The sequence below is a fragment of the Crocuta crocuta genome, unplaced genomic scaffold (assembly GCF_008692635.1).
Source record: "Crocuta crocuta isolate KB4526 unplaced genomic scaffold, BGI_CrCroc_1.0 scaffold216, whole genome shotgun sequence".
NCBI classification, from domain to species: Eukaryota; Metazoa; Chordata; class Mammalia; order Carnivora; family Hyaenidae; genus Crocuta; species Crocuta crocuta.
Genome location: NW_027531504.1, coordinates 5,323,844 through 5,343,775, shown reverse-complemented (window position 1 = coordinate 5,343,775; position 19,932 = coordinate 5,323,844). Strand labels below are relative to the sequence as shown.

General features: G+C 35.6%; 2 protein-coding genes across 6 annotated transcripts in view; one reads left to right on the top strand and one right to left on the bottom strand.

The window, feature by feature from the left end:
- Positions 1-5,603, top strand: part of ELK3 (ETS transcription factor ELK3) — a 62,627-nt gene extending 57,024 nt beyond the window's left edge. For both annotated transcript variants that reach the window (XM_077772214.1, XM_077772213.1), the window contains one exon: positions 3,961-5,603. In XM_077772214.1, coding sequence (XP_077628340.1) covers positions 3,961-4,059 — 99 coding nt within the window. In that variant the 3' untranslated portion in view covers positions 4,060-5,603. The remainder of the gene's footprint in view (positions 1-3,960) is intronic.
- Positions 5,604-12,351: 6,748 nt separating this feature from the next.
- Positions 12,352-19,932, bottom strand: part of CDK17 (cyclin dependent kinase 17) — a 111,600-nt gene continuing 104,019 nt past the window's right edge. For 2 of the 4 annotated variants that reach the window (XM_077772210.1, XM_077772209.1), the window contains exons 14-16: positions 17,372-17,414; positions 16,306-16,396; positions 12,352-14,693 (exon numbers count right to left, since the gene is read on the bottom strand). In XM_077772210.1, the coding sequence (XP_077628336.1) occupies positions 14,578-14,693; positions 16,306-16,396; positions 17,372-17,414 (250 nt within the window). In that variant the 3' untranslated portion in view covers positions 12,352-14,577. The remainder of the gene's footprint in view (positions 14,694-16,305; positions 16,397-17,371; positions 17,415-19,932) is intronic. The other 2 variants (XM_077772212.1, XM_077772211.1) reach the window with 2 other exon arrangements.

Below are 19,932 nucleotides of genomic sequence, written 5' to 3'. Positions count from 1 at the left end.
GGTTGGGATTTCTTTGGGATCCCTTGCCTTAGAATCTACACCTTCTCCAGTCCATCACTCCTAACAGTGACAACTGCCCATGTCTATAGTGTTTCTACACATTATCAGGATAGTAGGAGCTCTGGGTGTTGGATATACATCCCCTTTTCTCTTCGGTCATGAATGTAAACCAGTGGTTCTCAAAGTTAGTGTGCTTAAGTGGTGGGATAAAAGCTTGTTGGGCCCCAACCCCAGAGTTTCCGATTCAGAAGATCTGGGATTGGGCTGAAAATACCATCTTTTTGAGATCCTAGCAATGCTGCTGCCCCAGGAATCCACTCTGAGAACCACTGCAGGCCAGTGGTTCCTAAGTTATGATTAGAATTCTGCAGAAGAAACTGCTGCATTTAAAGACCACCTGTTCAAAATTTTCCTTTCACAAAATGTACCTGTCCTCTCTACCAGAGCCATTCAAAACAAAGCCACAGCAAAAACTACAAACAGGAGGTTGGGATGGGGAATATAATCTTTTTTAGATGGCTGGCAGGGCCTTCCTTGTGCCCTGTCTTTGGGGTGCAAAAAACTAAGGAAAAACAACTTTGTACCTTTTAAAATATTAGCACTCTTCCTATGGTAAGACCAGTTGTGATAGAAATTAGAAATAGCAGTTTTTAAAACACGAAATAAAATGTGGGAAGAATATTTGAAATTCAGATTATCAATAGTGCTTTTTTTGAAATAATTTTCTTTAAAAATAACAAACCTTTCACATATACTGTAAATGTACTGGAGGAATAAAAGAAATACACTTGGGCTACAGTAAGTTTTAAATGATGCTGGCAAGTTTCCTATTGTGATGCTTAGAAACATAGATCAGGATCCTTAGGGTAGCTGTTGACCGAGTAGAGGAGTTTTTGCACAGAATGTCCACTGATGTAATTATTGTGGTAATTTATAGCATATATTGAGGAATTTAAGGGAAGGTAGTAGCCTTTCTGAAAGAGGTATATTTAAAAATAAAGTGATTCTGGTCAGAACAGTTTGGCATTTTGAACTTACCTATAGGATGTCTGTTCCACTCTTGAAACAGATTTTGATCAAATTTAGAATAGGTACAGAGACTATCTCAAAACAAGGCAGGGCTGATTAAGCTTTTCAATTAAGAAGGTTTTCTGTAACTTGTAATTCAACATATCTAACCCAGAAGAGATTTGTAGCACTGTTATCAGGGATTGTAGAAGATCTAAAATATGGGCATTAACAGATTTATAAACAAAATGCTGTAGGAATAGATTTAGAAGACAAAATGTCTAGTTTTCTGCTGGGGAACAGATGGAGGCTCTGAGGAAGAAGTGGCACCTGTGCTGGACAGAAAGGACAGGATTGGCAGACAGAAAAGCACCTTCTAAATAATGTGAATGATCTGGCTATGCAAGTCCACAGTCTGCTCAGCGACGGGGTAACAGGAAAAGCAGCTGTGGGCCTTGAATATTATGCTCAGAATTTTCCACCATAATCCCCTAAGTAACCATGGGAGGCTTTCTTAGCTGGAGATAGCGTAATAAAATCTCTATTTTAAATATTTTTTATAAGTTTATCAGCATGGAGCCTGATGTGAGGCTCGAACCCATGAACCATGAGATCATGACCTGAGCCGAAGTCAGACACTTAACTGACTGAGCCACCTAGGCGTCCCTATAATCTCGATTTTAGAAAGATGTGGAGAAAGAATTGAAGAGAAAGCAGAAAGTGTAAGGGGCAGGAATGCATGAGAAAATTTTATATTACTCCAAATACTGAGGGGAAAAATCATCTTTTAAAGTAATAGAAATGGGAATATTTAGAAGGCACTCCAGAGGTAAAATTGAGAGAAGACTTTTAGTTGGGTTTGAGGAGTAAGAGGGTGTGAAAATTAGGAAGAGACAAAGATTACTTATGTGATTACAAGACTGGAAATGCTTTGTGTAGAAGCTCACATTTTTTGAGGGCTGCTATAGGCTAGACATTGTTCGAAGCACTTTTCGTGGCTTCTCATTTAATACAGTTGACCCTTGAACAATGTGGGGGTTGGGGGGGCTCACTGCCCTTGCAGTTGGAAATCCATGTATAACTTCTGACTCTTCAAAAACTTAATTACTAATGGCCTAATGTTGACCAGAAACCTTTCTGATAACAGTTGACACATACTCTGCATGTTCCATGTATTATATGCCGTATGTATTCTTATAAAAAGTAAGCTCGGGAAAAAGAAAATCATAAAGAAAAGACATTTATAGTACTATGCTGTTTGTTGAAAAAATCTGCAACCTGTGTTGTTCAAGAGTCACCTATACTCCTAGTAGTTCTTTTTGAAAACCTAAGGAAACTAAGGCCCAGAGATTTTGCTCAGTTTACCTGAGATCACAAGTTAATGAGTAGCAAAACCTGGATTCAAGTTTAGGGTCATGACTTAAGAGTGAGCATGGAACTGCAGGCTTTGGGGAAGACGCATTGGTGGGGACATCCAACTGATAGCAGGAAAGGCCTGTTGAATCCCGCATGGGAGAAAGACAGGCTGAGAGTAAAGTTTGGAGGAATGTTGCAATTTAGGAAAAGGGAGTAGAGGTTGGGAGTCAATAAAGATGAAGCACGCCAGGAAAGCCAGAAATAAAGGGCAGAGGGCAGAAATCAATAATATACATTTTAAACTGGAAGATTAATAAAACCAAAAGCTCATTCTTTTGAAAACACCAGTAAAATGGACACAAATCAAAATGAGGTAAGATTGCAAATAAGCTAAAAGAATGAAAATTCAAAATCTGCTCTTCTGGGATCCACTCTTAGAAAATAGTAGTTAGGAGAGTAGAAGCTATAGGTTTAATAGATTTGATAACCAGTTGAAATGGATAAAATGTTAAAAACAAGTAAAGTTCCAAAGTGTCAGAAAAGAAACAAAACCTTGAGTATGTTAATGACCATTAAGGAAATTGAAATAGTATTTAAAGGGCACCCTCACATGCTCTGTGGGGATAACCCAACTTACTTTACAGGCTCCTAGGTATCAACTGAAGTGAAAGCCACTGATAAACTCTAAGGCTAATATTAGATGTAAGTTATTGAGATACTTTGAAAAAAATATATTGTTCTGTAAGTATTGATTGCACAGTACTTCTAACTTGTGCTAGGTTTTGCAGTTTGATATATAGTGTTGAAACTTAATATTAACTTATCTAGATGAAATAGAAATTTAAACTAGAAGATGGCCCAGGAGATCATTTTGACACCTTTCATTCTGGACAATGAAAATCTAGTCATGCAATCGTAATGTATTAAAGGGAGGCCTTCAATTATTCCTGTTCACGTGGGAGTATAGTTGTGGTATTTCTTTCAGACATGAAAGTTGTCACCAAACCATATACCATTATACCATTTATCATCTTAGTTACCAACAATACAGAATTAATGTTACTTTTTGTCAGTTAAAAAGTTTTTCACTGTGAAGTGTGATATTGTCATCGTAATTAAGAAGAATACTTCCTCAGGCCCCAAATATATTCTTGCTTCCTAAATCTTTTAAGGTAAAATACTCATTTTTAATAGTTACTGAGAAGCATCTTTATAGCACTCTGGGTAAACCATGGCCATTTTCAAAATACTATTAGAAATTTTACATGGGAATCAGTTAAGTTTGTTGTCTCTGGTTCTCAAAAACAAGACTTAAAGCAAATTAGCATTCTGAGTAGCTTGCAACCTCTTAAAAGGAGTATTAGAACATGCTTTAGCAACATATAAAGTATACATTTTTTTTCTAGTGGCCTAGGCATATAAAATCATTAGGGAGATTTTCTGGGCCTTATTCTTAGTTTGCTCTGTGTAACCATGATCTCATTCTGTAAAATGGCCCCAGGGGCGATCCACCATGGTCTGTGTAGGAATGTAAAGAACTCCAGTTCATCCAATGGGTTTGCAGTAATTATTTTGAAAATCTTTTTTTCCCTACAGTTTCCAACACTGCTTAACGGCCACATGCCAGTGCCAATCCCCAGTCTGGATAGAGCTACTTCTCCAGTTCTGCTTTCTTCGAACTCTCAGAAATCCTGATGACATCTGGCCACAATTAAAGACTATTAACTGATGAGACAAATTTGTCCCCATGGGCTAGTTTACCTGTGTCATGAAAAGGACATTGTGAAACCCTGTTAATTTGGTTTGCACTTTTCATAACATGGATGGTCTAGGTTTATGTAAGCATTTTTAAAACTTTTTTTTATATTCAAGTATATATGAAGATCTGTTTGGCATTAAGTGAGTTTTAATGTTTTTGTTTTTATATCCTCTTAGTTCTTAAGTGTTGAACACTGTTGACAGTGAAGAACTTTTCTTAATGGTTTTCAGTATAACTAATAAGGATGTGAAGCTTTTTTTTCCTCTTTAATTCCGCATATGCTGAACTATGCTTATAGACACTATAACCAGCTGTGCCTTCCTTTGCATTTAGTTTTATGTAAATGATTTATATATTTTTTAGTATTAAGAGAAAATGTTTGAAAGACAAAAATTAGTATCAAACCGCTCTCTAGTAGAATTTCATTATTTTCCACAAGTAGGCAACATGAAAGCATATTCATATTTTTCCTTTTTGCTTTCAATTGTATAAGAATTGCCTTAGAACCTCTTTTGAAGTGAAATTCAGTAAATGTCCAAGTTAATGTTTTTATAAAAGAAACTAAGCCATATTTAGAAAATAAACACTCATAAAATAAAATGTTCTAAAGTGCATTTTTAAAAGAACTTTGAAAGGCTAGCCACCTAGCTGTTTACAATCTTTTAGACTTCTCCCAGGCAAAAACCTGAGATAGAGATCTACATCAAGTTCATTCTACCCATGCCCTTGTAATATCTCCTATGTAAGCATGTTCTTATTTCAAAAAATTAGCTGTGGTTCTCCCAGTTTTTCCTAGAGAATCACACCCTTGATACATTTCCTGTATCATCATGAAGTTACAGCGTTTCTCTGAAGCCCTACAATTAACATTTAAAAATCCTATGCTTTGGAAGAGGCTCACAGACAATTTTGTAACATCAAGGATCTTCATGTATATAGGCATAGCCTTGCTTGTGGAAATTGAGAGGTAGGATACATTGCTTTATGTATTAATAAGTTTCTGGGGAGAATGAAGAAAATTGGATACAAGAAATAGAAAATTTTTCAGGAACTCATCATTGTGGAACTGAATTAGTAACAATTTGGAGCACTTGGCTGTAAGCTCTCTTGTGCAGCACAGTTCAGAACAGTGATGGCACAAATATCAGGCACCACTCTAAGGCACTGTTCTATACACTAAGTAGGAAAATTCTAAATTCTTCCAGTGAAGAGAACTGTAAAGTGCCCTGTGCTTTCAGTTCAAGATCAGATTAATTATCCTGAACTAGAAGTAACCAATTTGAACTGTGGCTAAATAATGGACTCCAAAGTAGGTGTTAAATGGCAAGGATTATGAAAAAGCATACTAAAAATAAGGCTTATAAAAACACAAACATTTCTGGAATTTTTCAAAAAACCTAAAAATCTTGAGATTTTTTTCAATTGGAATTAAGCGTCTCTGTACATCTCCAATATACACCTCTGTAAATTCCAAAATCCACAGATAGATACTACTGTCACTCCCTCATGTGCTGAGGATAATTCTGTACTACACGAGCTGGTCCGGGGAACTGAGATGTACCAAACATGAAATGTCAGAGGTAGAGGGGGCCTCTGGGAATGCTTCTCACCACTGTTTCCAGATAAGGCAATTACAGAAGCAACTGGGAGCTGCCTAAGGCCACACAGCTCATTAAAGGTAGAACAGTGATTGGTGCTCAGTCCAGTTCTGCTTTCCCATGCCTGGCTGTAAGTAACTACTGGCCCCAAGCTGTATGTGAGGTAGAAAAAAGCAGATAAAGATAGAACATTAAAAAAAATTCAATCAGATAAGTGAAGAACGCACCCCCAATTTAAGATTCTTAACAGAGAAAGTTAGTTAATGTACAAAAACTTCAAGAATATTTTTAAGTGTATATGCTGATTGGAAATATTCAAATGACTATAAGCTGGATTCCTGTATTTCCTTCCTTGAAATACTATGATTAACATGAACTCTAGCTCTGTTTATTAGAAATGGAAAAACGATTTTTATGAATCAGAAAACTATGACACAAATAGAGAATTGGAGGTATTGAAATGTAACCCTTATAGCTCTGCCTCATTCTGTGTGTGTGTGTGTTAACAATTATTTTAGAGAATAGATTTAAAAGAACATATTAAATAACTTTTTTTTCCTTTTTATTGTCTGCTTGATCAGTGTTAAATTGCTATGGCTAAGGTTTTATAGAATTATAACCTAAACGTTGGTCTCTTTGTACACACCTTTTCTATGAGTGCATATCTTCATTCACTTTCATATATGTATCAATTTTACTATTATTTTTGTTCAATAAATACTTTGTGATAAAAGGTGTGAGGAGGCAAGTGGGTTGGTTTACTTCCATTTACCTGGGATGATCCAAATTTTACTTTTCCACATGGGTACAAGTTGAAAAATAAGTCTTGGCCTCTACCCTTAAATATGATACATCAAAACATGCTATTGTATACATAATTTGCTTTAAAGAGGTATTTAATGAAACAATTATTAACGAAACAATTATTAAGGTTGCATTTGTGAGGGTTGGGGAGGAGAATGGGTTTGAAAAGTGGTCCCTTGATCTCTTAAATCTTAAGGTCTGCCAATCATTCTACATTGAAAGATAGGGTAGGTGGTAAGGAAGGGAAAAAAGAAATGATCATTTATTTCTTTTAGCTGCAACTAATATCATACTCAATGGTGACTGAAAGTGTTTTCCCTACCATAAAGAACAAGATAAGGATACTCTCTGTTGCCAATTCTACTTCAACATAGTACCGAAAGTCTAACCAAAGGAATTAAGAAAGAAAAATAAATTATACAGGAAGTATTCATGGAAGACATCATCTTACATGTAGAAAACCTTAACCCACAAAAAAAAAATAAACTTTAGCAAAATTATAAAACACAAAAATCATTTGTATTTCTACACACTAGCAAATGAAAAATTCAAAAAAAATAATTCTGTCTACAATAACATCAAAAAGAATAGAATACTTAGCAATAAAATTAATCAAGGAGGCACAAGACTTATACACTAAAAAATTACAAAACATTGTAAAAGAAATTAAAGACATCCTGCATTTATGGACTGGAAGATTTAATATTAAGATCACAGAACTCCCAAAGTAATCTACAGATTCAACCAATGCAATTCTTATCAATCCCAATGGCATATTTCCTCAGAAATTGAAAAATCCCTTCCTAAAATTTATATGGAATTTCAAGGGACCCTGAATAGCCAAAACAATCTTGAAAAAGAAGAACAAAGTTGGAGGACTCACTTCTTGATTTCAAAATTTACAAAGCTGTAAGTAACAAAAACACTGTGGTACTGACCAAAAGAGATACCAATAAAATAGAATCAAGAGCCCCAAAATAAACTCTCACATTTATAGTCAACTGACTTTTAACAAGGGTGCCAAGACCATTTAATGATAAAAGGATAGTCTTTTTAACAATAGTACAGGGAAAACTAGACATTCACATGCAAAAGAATGAAGATCCAAACTTCACACTACATACAAAATTAACTCAAAGCCCTAAATGGAAGCATTCAAAAAAAACCAAAAAACAAAAGATACATTGAACTTCATTAAAATGAAAACTCTTGGCATGCCTGGGTAGCTCAGTTAAGCATCTGACTCTTGATTTCAGGTCATGATCACATGCTTTGTCAGTTCAAGCCCTGCATCAAGCTCTGCACTGACAAGAAGAAGCCTGCTTGGGATTCTCTCTACTCCTCCCCTACATGCTTGCAAAAGTACACTCTCTCAAAAATGAACTAAAAAAATAAATAAAATGAAACGTCTAGTGTATCAAAAAAATGCCTTCAAGAAGTAAAAAAACCCACAGCATAGAAGTAAATAACTGCTAATCATACCTCTCATGAGTCTAATATCTAGAACTACACAGCTTTATGACCCAACTCACCACCAACAACAACCCAATTTCAAAATGGGTAATAGACTTGAATAGTTTTCTCCAAAGCAAATATACAAGTGGCCAATAAGGACATGAAAAGATGTTCAACATCCTTACTCGTTAGGGAAATGCAAATCAAAAGCACACGGAGACACCACGTCATATGTACTACAATGAATATAATAATTTGCTTAAAAAAGGAATAGAAGCATTGGTAAGAATGAGAAATTGGAACTTTTATACATTATGACTAGGAATGTAAAATGGTGCGTCACCATGGAAAATTGATGTTTCCTCAAAAAGGTAAACACAGATTATGCATGACCCAACAATTCCACTCCTAGGTATTTAAACTCAAAGAAATGAAAACAAAGACCTAAACAGATGCTTGTATACCCATATTCAGGACAGCATTATTCACAACAGCCAAAAAGTGGGGGAAAGCCAGTGTGAAATCAACAGATGAATAAACAAAATGTTGCATATTAACAGAATATTATTCAGATATGAAAATAACATCCTGATACATGCTACAACATGAATAAAACTTGAAATCATCCTAAATGAATGAAATAAGCAAGACACAAAAGGACAAATGTGGTATAACTCAACGTATGTGAAATGCCTACAATAGATAAAATGCAGACACAAAAATTACAGGCATACCACAGGTGGAAGGGCAGGCAACTCTGGATCTCAGGGTTGCGTGAGCCCCATGTTGAGTGCAGAGATCACAGAGGTAAGTAAAACTTAAAAAAGTACTGGCCTACCTTGGAGATACTGCAAGTTCAGTTCCAGACTGTTGCAATAAAACAAATATCATAATAAAGTGAATCAAATGAATTTTTTGGTTTCCCAGCGCATATAAAAATTAGATGTAGGTAAGTTGTTTAAGCCTCCAACTCTTGATTTTGGCTCAGGTCATGATCCCGTGGAGTTTGAGCCCTGCATCAGGCTCTGCACTGTCAGTGCAGAATCTCTCTCTACCCCTGCTTGCGTGCTATCTCGCTCTCTCAAAATAAACTTTTTAAAAAAATTATGTTTATACTGTAGTCTATTAAGCTGTGCAATAGCTTATTAGACATAAGCTGTATTATGTCTAAAAAAAGTGTACACAGACTTTTATTAAAAAATACTTTATTGCTAAAAAGCTGCTAGCCACCATCTGAGTGAGCTTTTAGTGTGTCATAGTCATTTCACCAGTGGAGGGTCCTGCCCAAATGTTGATGGGTGCTGACTGATCAGAGTGGTGGTTGCTAAAGGCTGGCGGGTGATTGTGGCAATTTCTTCAAAATAAAACAACAAGAGAGTCTACTGAAATGATGGACTCTTCCTTTCATGCTGTTTGACAGAATTTTACCCACAGAACTTCCTTTAAAACTGGAGTCAACTTAAACCCTAATATTGCTTTATCAACTAAGTTTATGTGATATTCTAAATCTTTTGTTGTCATTTCAACAATCACAGCATCCACACTCAGAATATATTCCATCTCAAGAAGTAACCTCCCATCATTAAAATTTTATCATGAAACTGCAGCAATTTAGTTACATCTTCAGGCTCCATTGATTTTTTAATTTTTAAAAATATTTATTTTTGAGAGAGAGAGAAAGACCGGGTGTGAGTGTCGGAGGGGCAGAGAGAGAGAGAGGGAGACACACAATCCAAAGCAGACTGCAGGCTCTGAGCTGTCTGCACAGAGTCCAATACAGGACCCGAACTCATGAACCTGAGCCGAAGCCAGTCTGCCCAATTGACTGAGCCACCCAGGCACCCCTTCAGGCTCCATTTCTAATTCTAGTTGTCTTGCTATTTCCACATTTGCAGCTACCTCCTCCACAAAGTTTTGGAATCAGCTTCTTCCAAACTCCTGATAATGTTGATATTTTGAGCCCTCCCATAAATCACACATGTTCTTAATGGCACCTAGAATGGTGAATCCTTTCCAGAAGGCTTTCAATTTACTTTGCCCAGATCCATCAGAGGAATCACTATCTAAGACAAAATGCATTTTTAAGGAATAAGACTTGAAAGCCCAAATTACTCCTTGATCCATAGGCTGCAGAATCGATGATGTGGTGTTAAGAGGCAAGAAAAACAGATTTATCTCCATCAGAGCCCTTGGGTGGCCAGGTGCATTTTCAAGAAACAATAATATTTTGAAAAATTTTTTTTTCTGAACAGTAGGCTTAAAACATTTAGTAAACCATGCTGTAAACAGATGTGATATCATCCAGGCTCTGTTGTTCCACTGACAGAACACAGGAAGAATAGAGTTAACATAATTTCTTTTGGGTCCTATGGTTTTATAGTCAATGAGCCTGGCCTCAATTTAATGTCATCAGCTGGATTAGTCTCTAATAAGAGAGTCAATCTATCTTTTGAAGCTTTGAAGCCAAGCATTGACCTCCTTTTTAGCCAGGAGAGTCCTAGATGGCATCTTCTTCCAAAAGAAGGCTGTTGTGCCTACACTGAAAATCTGTTTAGTGTAGCCACCATCATGAATTATCTTGGCTAGATCTTCTGGATAACTTGCTGCCACTTCTACATCAGCACTTGCTACTTCATCTTGCACTTATGTTATAGAGATAGCTTCTTTCCTTAAACCTCATGAACCAACCTCTTTTAGCATCAAATTGTTCTTCTGCAGCTTCTTCACCTTTCTCAGCCTTCACAGAATTGAAGCAAGTTAGGGCTTTACTCTGGATTAGGCTTTGGTTTAAGGGAATGCTGTGGCTGATATGATCTTCTACCCAGACCAAAAAAACTTTCTCCATATCAGCAATAAGACTGTTTCCCTTTGTTATTATTTATGTGTTCACTGGAGTAGCTCTATTAATGTCCTTCAAGAGCTGTTCCTTTTGCATTCAGAGCTTGGCTAACTGGACCAAGAAGGCCTTGCTTTCAGCCTATGCTGGCTTTTGACATGCCTTCCTGATTAAGCTTAAATCATTTCAAAGCTTTTGATTTAAACTCAGAAATGTGTGACTCTTCTTTCACTTGAACACTCAGAAGCCACAGTAAGGTAATTAATTGTCCTAATTTCTGTATTGTTGTGTCTCAGGGAATAGGGAAGCCTGAGAAGAGGGAGAAGCTGGGGGGACAGCCTGTTGGGGCAGTCAGAACACACAACATTTCAGTTAAGTTCACTGTCTTACATAGGTGTGATCTGTGACACCCCAAGACAATTACGATGGTAATATCAACTAGTCACAAATCACCAGAATATAATAATAAAACTTGAAATACTAAGAGAACTACCAAAATGTGGCACAGAGACACAGAGTGAGCAAATGCAGTTGGAAAAATGGCGCCGACAGACTTGCTCAATGCAGGGTTACGACAAACCTTCAATTTATTAAAAAACACGGTATCTGCAAACCACAACAAAGTGAGTGCGGTGCAGTAAAATGAGTTATGCCTATACATTAAAGGTTACCAGGGGCTATGGAGAGGGGGAAATGGGTTGTTCTTAATGGGTATAGAGTTTGTTTGGAGAAATGAAAAATTTTGGAAAAAGACAGTGTAAATACTATACAACACTCTAATCAATGCCAATAAATTGTATACTTACAATGGGTAAAAAATGGTAAAATAAAAAATAGTAAAAACAGAAGCATACAAAAAAACAACCTCAACCTCATGAATTGTCCTGGGCCCAAATGACAGATTATTATAACATGTTAACAAAATCTTTTAGATATAATAAAGCACCAGATAGAATGGAGTCACTTCTATACACCTAGAGTGACATATTCAACGTGTGTTGACAGCATCACCTGGAAGGAAAACAAAACGAATCCTCGCTTACCTTTAAAACCATGTCAGTTTAAGATGAATCATAAGTGTTCAAGGTTCAAAATCTCTGTTTCAATTCTCTTCATTGCAAAGTTTTCAGGATCTGAATGGTAGTGCTCAAGTACCAAAAAAAATACCAAATTCTTTAATAAAAGGAAGAAACATCCCTAGGACTTCCTAGGAAGAAGAATTTTATATAACTGCTGGATATATTTCTTCATGTTTTACCTGTAAGAATATCAAACTTATGGATAACTATATAAAATTTGCAAAACATTTTTATAACCTATAAAACAAAAAATCTGACAACTCTATAATTGAGGAGTGTTATCGCATAACATTACAGTAGAGATTACTAAATGAATGGCCAGCACAAATAAAAATTAAATATCACTATTGGCACAGTGAGACTCCATTCTCCTAAAAATGAAACGAATCAGGGAAAATGATCCCTTCTTGCACAGCCCTCTTCCCCCAGAAAGAACTGTGACTCAACAAAACCACATATTAACAACATGAAGATCTTGTTATTATAAATTTCAAAACAAAATGGAGGAATTTCCACATAATATTTATAACCTTCAAAGTACAATATTAATACATGTCTGTCAGTTAGAAATAACAGCAGTTTGTTAGGCTACAGGGTTTAACATAAAACTAATTTACAAATGTGAAAAGCAGTAGTGGTCCAATATTCACCATTACACATGAATCTGTTTCTTCCAGAACATATTTTTTTTAAAAATTAAAATTTCTGTATCATGAAATATTAAAATAACACCCAAACATGCCACAATCACTATTCACAAATAAAGTTAAAATGAAATATACAAAAATTCACTTAATACTGTTAAATAACAATAAACTACAAGATTTCCTGAACAGAAATGGTAGGACCCCTGAATGTTTTACAGTGAATATCAGGAAAAAATTAAGTTATTATTTTCATGATATATAAGCCAAAAACTTACATGACCATTTCAAAATATACCAATTAAGATTTGTAGTTTGTAAGATGCACTAAACAATAGTCCTTAAAAGTTAACACAAATGCTTAAAACACTTACCAACACCAAGGTGTGTTTATGATGTTCAAAGAGATGCATAATTGAAACTGTAATATTTACTATCTCTGATAAACACAATAATACCTACAATGCTTTAAAACAATCCTCTCAGTTCTTATTTCGGTCATTTGTATTTATCATGGCTCATTTCAAAGACATATTACAGCTGTTAGCTGATTCCAAGTGAATGTTATTAAAACATATGCATACGCAGCCCCCAAATGAAATAACTGGCTCCCCATAAAAGTATCATCCTTTTTAATAAAAGAATTGCATTTAGAATGAAAACAAGACCTCACATATTTCACTGGACTTGTATGGTTTAGTTTTAACTAAATTAAAGCACAATGTAAAATAGGTAAGTGTATTAGTATACACATATCCAATAATATGCAGTAAATATTTCTAAAATGAGGCAAGGTAAAAATAAATAATTTTGGTGCTTTAAATTATCGGTATCTAATGTGAGATTCCCATAATGTCAGGTATTCACTTGCTTGAATCAACCTCTGCATCACATGCTTTCCTAAACATGATGTACTCATCAATTTCTTAGTTCCTCTATTTGCTGATGTTCAGTAAAAAATTATACAGCATCAACTTAGGAGTGTTCAAGATGGCTCACTTATTTTACTGTTAAGCAAAGCTAAACTTACATTCCAGGAAACACTGCAGTTTAATTTTAAAAACAAACAAGAAATGCAGCAGTAAAACAAGTCGTGAGGAGAAACAGATGCATTCACATCTAATAAAGCCACTGCAACTTCTTCAGGCATTTTTGACTGTTGTGTTAAATAAACAGACAGTAGTTATTTAGCAGCAATGATTCCGCAATAAATAATGCACTGTGTTTCTCAGTCCTGCACAAAAATTGCAGCTACAGTTACATCAACAGCTGTAACCTACTGGCTCTAATGGCAGAGAAGACCTTAAAACCAACTGTACAAAAAAATTGTCACACTGTGACAACAAATATAAAAACAATCTGTAGGTCTGAAATAAAAAGACTCCACTGTGAAGAGGACAGTGTAGACAAACGGAGATTCCAAGTCCACCAAAAGAAATAACTGCCTTCAGATCTGAGTCCTTGATTGATAAGAAAGGCTGGGGGCTGGGCTTGAAACCATGTTATCAGACTTAAAAGAGCATGCTCTGTCTTCTGTTCTTCCCATGTCCTAAAATATAAAGTCATTTTATGAGGCAGTTCAAGGTTCAGTTTTATCCCACATACAGTATTTGGTGACTCTAGGAAGCTAATGTTCCCACCAGCAAAAACTAATCTTCCACGATAAGAGTGATCAGCACTGTCTGAAATGACCCTTTTGTTGATGGGGTCAGTCTACAGCTTCTATGCTTCGAAGTGATGAACCTGATGACTAGGGAAGCATAAGATGTGTCTTCTGCCTCAGGTACCAGGAATGGCGTGTGCAGTGATCAAGCCAGGCCACTTGTAAAAGGTCTTTGTGCCATCTGCAGCTTTCAGGATCCCTGACTTGACTGAGTCAGATTTCTCTCTGAAGAATTACTGAGCTGCCCACATCATACAGAAAAGTGAGTACGTGCAATGCTAAACATACAGTTGTGGAATGCACTGTACATTGGTTTTTACATCAATCATTTTACTGATCAATTTATAAACCAAAAAATTAGTTCCACGCAAAATTTCATGATCGACACGTGAAATGGTTTATGACAAACACACCTGTCTCTGGATAAGAAGAATTTCGAAAACCCGGGTCCTTTTGCAACTGAATCTCTTTCAAACTGAATATTGATACACCTAAAATGCATAGACAAAAACTATCAGGTGAAGGTCTGGCATTATTAAAACAAATACAATCCAACCATCTACAGAATGTTTAAAAATGTATACTGATTCAACATGAAAGATTTATGCTACATTTACAAGGTTACAGCCCTGCTGAACTATTTTTCTTCTTTGTCCCAATGTTTTGAGACAAAAACCAAACACAATAATCTCCCCTCAGAATTTTGCCCCCCCACCCACAACTCTGCTTTGAGTCATGCTTTTGGTATATGTTTCTCTTCAAATATGTACATATAGAGAATATATACTGTCTATTTCTAGGACTTATTGGGGTTGGGAGACCTAATCAAAAGGTATTACTTGGCTTTTATTCTCTCTGTCCTTTATCTGTTTTCTCATGATGGTATGAAGGTATCCAGGCCTCAGACTATCTTCAGATTTTGAGAGAAAAATGAGAAGTAGGTTTGTACAACCATAATTGCCTACCTCAAACTATGAAATTTGATATTAATAATGAAATGTAAATATCATCTTACAAAAATATTTGTAATTCTCTTTTCATTTCCAATCTTCCTTTTTCCAATCTCTTTCTCATTTCCAATCTCTGCTAGAATGGTAGTCTCTCATTAAAAAATATCCAGTAAGCTCTAAGTTAAAGCTTTAAGGATTCTTGGGGCGCTTGGGTGGCTTAGTTGCTTAAGTGTCCAACTTCAGCTCAGGTCATGATCACACGGTTCGTGGGTTCGAGCCCCGAGTCAGGTTCTGTGCTGACGGCTAGCTCAGAGCCTGGAGCCTGCTTCAGATTCTGTGTCTCCCTCTCTCTCTGCCCCTTCCCTGCTCACGCTATTTCTCTCTCTCAGAAATAAACAAAACATTTAAAAAAAAATAAAAAAAGCTTTAAGGAATCTTGATTCCAAAGAGTAAACCTCAGTGAATCAGTATTGTTTAGTGGTAGATGAGAACGGTAAATTAACGAAAGCTTTTGGAATCTCAGTTCCTAAATATTCTAATTCCCTAGTCACCTTAACTCAGTTTTAAAGTAAAATGTTGGGGGTAATTTTTAAATAAAGAGCTTATAAGTAAAATGAAGCAGTTTCCTCAGGCATGAGAAATCAGCTCTTTTAGTGACTAACAATACGCTCACCACTGTCATGAGGATAGTAAAGTCAGAATGACCACAACAAAGATAAGTCATCTTCGTACCTTGAGAAGGAAATCTACTTTCACAAGGAAATAATTTTATGTTTTTGGTTGTGCTTCGTTACTTTTTGCCTGAAATCCATTTTTAGAAACTCTGAATCAAAGCAATCCAGATTGGGCCTAAGACTGAGTCTATCATCAGATGGCATTTTCCAATTTAAGTCCAGTAAGATTAATAATCCATGCCCAAGTACCACTGATTTCTTACAGAGCAGTGGCAATGTGCTCAGTGTTAACAGAAATAAATTAAAACATAGGTAAGGAAGACATCTACTTCCCTTCAAGAAATTCTGATGTACTTACAAAAAGAGTAAAATTTTAGGCTTAAAAACTAACAATCTCTTCCCAAACCCCTAATTTACCACCCAGCCTCCTACCCTGGACAAATGAAAGTGGGAGGAGGGCACTTTAGAATTTCTCTTACTTTCAGGTAAAGTATGTATTCTTGGTCCCAGACTTCGAAAGTACACATGCTTCATAGCCTCTTCTGCTGAAACCCTTTTCTTAGATTCGTACTGTGAAAAAGCAAAGAACTACTTCATTAACTTTTTCTCTAAAGACTATGAGGGGAGGTAGATTAGCATTTAGAGCTACTAGATGATTTAATACAATAACTGTTTTTTAAGAACCAACTTGGAGTACACGAGATATGCTCTAATGTGAGTTGCTATTGAGATTATGTAATGACTTTATCTATGTTCCAAATTTCTAAGATGAAGTTAGATCTTCACTAAAAACTTAAAAGACTTCCTGTATTTTCTGAAGTGATGAAAAATTAAAATGCCTGACTTTTGTTGTTACTTTTCCTCATGAACATTGGAAATATGCTCAATACTATGATGACAGATATTATTAAATTACCTACTGGATACCCATTTCCCTTTTTATCTTGATGAGATAATTTTGACTTGTATAAGGTCCAGGCTTCCAAGCCCAACAGATCAATATGAACTGTGACTATGCTAAGTTTAGACTAATTTTGACAGTCTTGCTCCCCAATACTCAGCCTCTCTTACAATTAATGCTCTGGCCAAAGAGACTTAGGAAGAAGCCTTGCAGGGGTTTCTGGAAAAGCCTTTGCTTTCCAGATACAAGAAGACTATTATGGTTGACACCCTTATCCTCTCTCTCCTTCCTGCTTTAAATAGAAGATAAGAATGGTATTTTTAGGTGCAGCAGCCTATAAAGCAGTATGTATAAGGAAAAGAAAGAGAACATAACATAAATTTCAGAGAACATGCCCTTGACTTAGTTGATCAATGCCAGAAGGTGACAACCTCAGACTGTTCTAGGGCACAAGAGACCCAGATACATTGAGTGAAAGCATTATTTATGATTATTATTTTATCTAAGCATATGACTTAAGCATGCCAAGTACTACCATGAATAATCTTATTTAATGCTCATGAAAAATATTTAAAGGAGGTATTCCTGATCCTATTCTACGGATACAGAAACTGAGGCTTAATAATTACAAAGATGTAACTTACCTGAAGAAATTTTGTTATCAACTCGATTCCTTCAGAGTCTAACCTAAAACAACAAAAAGTGGCAATTTATTCTTTTATCTTAGCTGACAATAACTTTTCAAATAAAACTATTTTCCAAATGTTTTAATCTGCTGAGTTTAAGTACTCTAAAATAACTACTCTTTCTGCTTTCAAAAGACTCAAAAGTTTTATGCTTGAAGGACTTATCTTGCCACTGTTTAAGAAGAAAATATAAAACACTACACTTCAATTTTCAATAATGAAGAATGAATTAGATTACTAAAATAAAGATTTTCTTAAAAATCACCATTCTGTCTCAAAGTAATCTCTATTATTGGAAAAGCTTAAATGTATCATTTTCATATTGTTCCATTAAGGCAAGATACAAAAGCATCATTTTATTATATCATATAGGTGAAAACAGAGACAAGTGACCCCAAAATGTGTCACTGTGGTTCATAATAAACACAGGTGACTCATTCAACATATTTTTACAGAACAGTCTACTGAGAACTAAGTACTGGAAGCTATGAAGTTCAACTTATTTATTTATTTATATATGTATTTATTTATTTATTTATTGAGAGAGAGAGAGAGAGAGAGAGGGGGGGAGAGAGGGAGGGAGGGAGGGAGGGAGGGAGAGAGAGAAAACAAACACCCATGAGTCAGGGAGGAGCAGAGAGAGAATCCCAAGCAGGTACCATTCTGTCAGCGTAGAGACCAATGTGGGACTTGAACTCAAAAATCATAAGATCGTGACCTAGGCCGAAATCCAGAGTTGGAATGCTTAACCAACAGAGCCACCCAGGCACTCCTATAAAGTTCAATTGCCTCAATAACATCATAAAACTTAATTAAATTTAAGGTGAACATAGGGGTAGGGAAAAAATAGTAAGGGAGGCAAAGCAGAAGAGACTCAACTACAGACAAGAAACTGAGGGTTGCTGGCAGGGTGGTAGTTGGAGAATGGTAAATAGGTAATGGGCATTAAGGAGGGCGCATGTTGTGATGAGCACTGGGTGCTGGATGTACATGATGAATCACTAAATTCTATGCTTGAAACCACTATTACCCTGTATGTTGGCTAGAACTTAAGTAAAAAAATCAATAAATGAAGAAAAAAAATTTTTTTAAATTAGAGCTACAAAACCAATGAAGCAGTCAATAAAGACAGATAATTATATTGATGATATTCATATAATAAGCAGTGGAGGGTTTGGGGACTATCTTAATTGGGGTAATCTCTTGATCAGAAATCACAGGCTCTATTTTGCACTGACTTTCACTGCCAATATAAACATTTTCCCCAAGCGCTCTTAATGGGTTCTGTGGGTACTATGGCCTAGACATTCTCCAGACTCCTCTAATCCTTTGTAGTTTGCCATTCTGACAGATATCCAGAGCAGCTCGGGCACAGACAAACCAGGGGTTAAGGTCATGGAGAACCTGTTTTAAAGAAGAGCTTCAACTTTCTGCACTGGACATTACAACACCAAGCAACATATAAATGACAAAAACAGGATTTATGCTACTTAGAAGAAAGACACACACACACACACACACACACACAAAAAGCTCTGCAATAATATTATTCTTCCTAAGAAAGTCTACTTAGAATGTTATTAGTTGCTATAGTAACAATAAGAACATCAATTCACATAAATACTTTAAAAATATTTTTGGTATCGGAATTGCTTTTTCTACTCTCTCTACTTGAGGACAAATGGAATTAGAGCAACTGTGTTATGCTGTGAGCAATGAGAATGGCTTTGATTAAAACAGACATTGACCTTATCTGGCATCTGTGTACTCTTTTTTTAAGGAAAGATGAAAAAATATAGTCAAAGGGGTTATTCTCTGTTCTGTACTGAAAATGTAATAATTCCCTTCAAAAAAAAAAAAAAGAAAGAAAAAGAAAATGTAATAATTCCATAAGTAAAAACTTCTGACTGACATTTTAATGGGGGTTTTAAATAGATTTGGGGATAGATTTGAGAAGAAACTTTAATGAAATGGTTAACATTTACAATATGAGGGGACAGAAAGAATTTACATTCTTCAAATACAAATTATGTCATTAACACTGGCCAAATACTGACAGGTCATCTTGTGTCAGAGTCAAAATTTCACTTATAACACTTTCTTAGGTTTTTGTTAGTAAATACAGAATAATCTCATAGGAAGCAAAACAGAAATTTCATCATGGTCTTCATGGTATTGGAAAAGACATTAACCAATGTCTTCTTTCTGAGAAAGGAAATAACCTCCATAAACTCTAGAATTCTAATACAGTTGTTTTATATTCATTTTATTTATAGCTCAATTCTGTGATTTACATATCTTGATTTCTGAATTATAAAATTAATCTGACATAAGGGAGGAAGAAACCCAATTAAACTAGATTCTAAAATATTTAAGAACTGTATGCATTATATATATTTTTTCCTAAATCCGTACTGTGGCTAATGCTTCAAGAGAATAGAAAGAATCATGTGGGTTTTCCCCCTTTTAACTTAAAGAAAAAGAGGGGCACATGGGTGGCTCAGTCGGTTAAGTGTCTG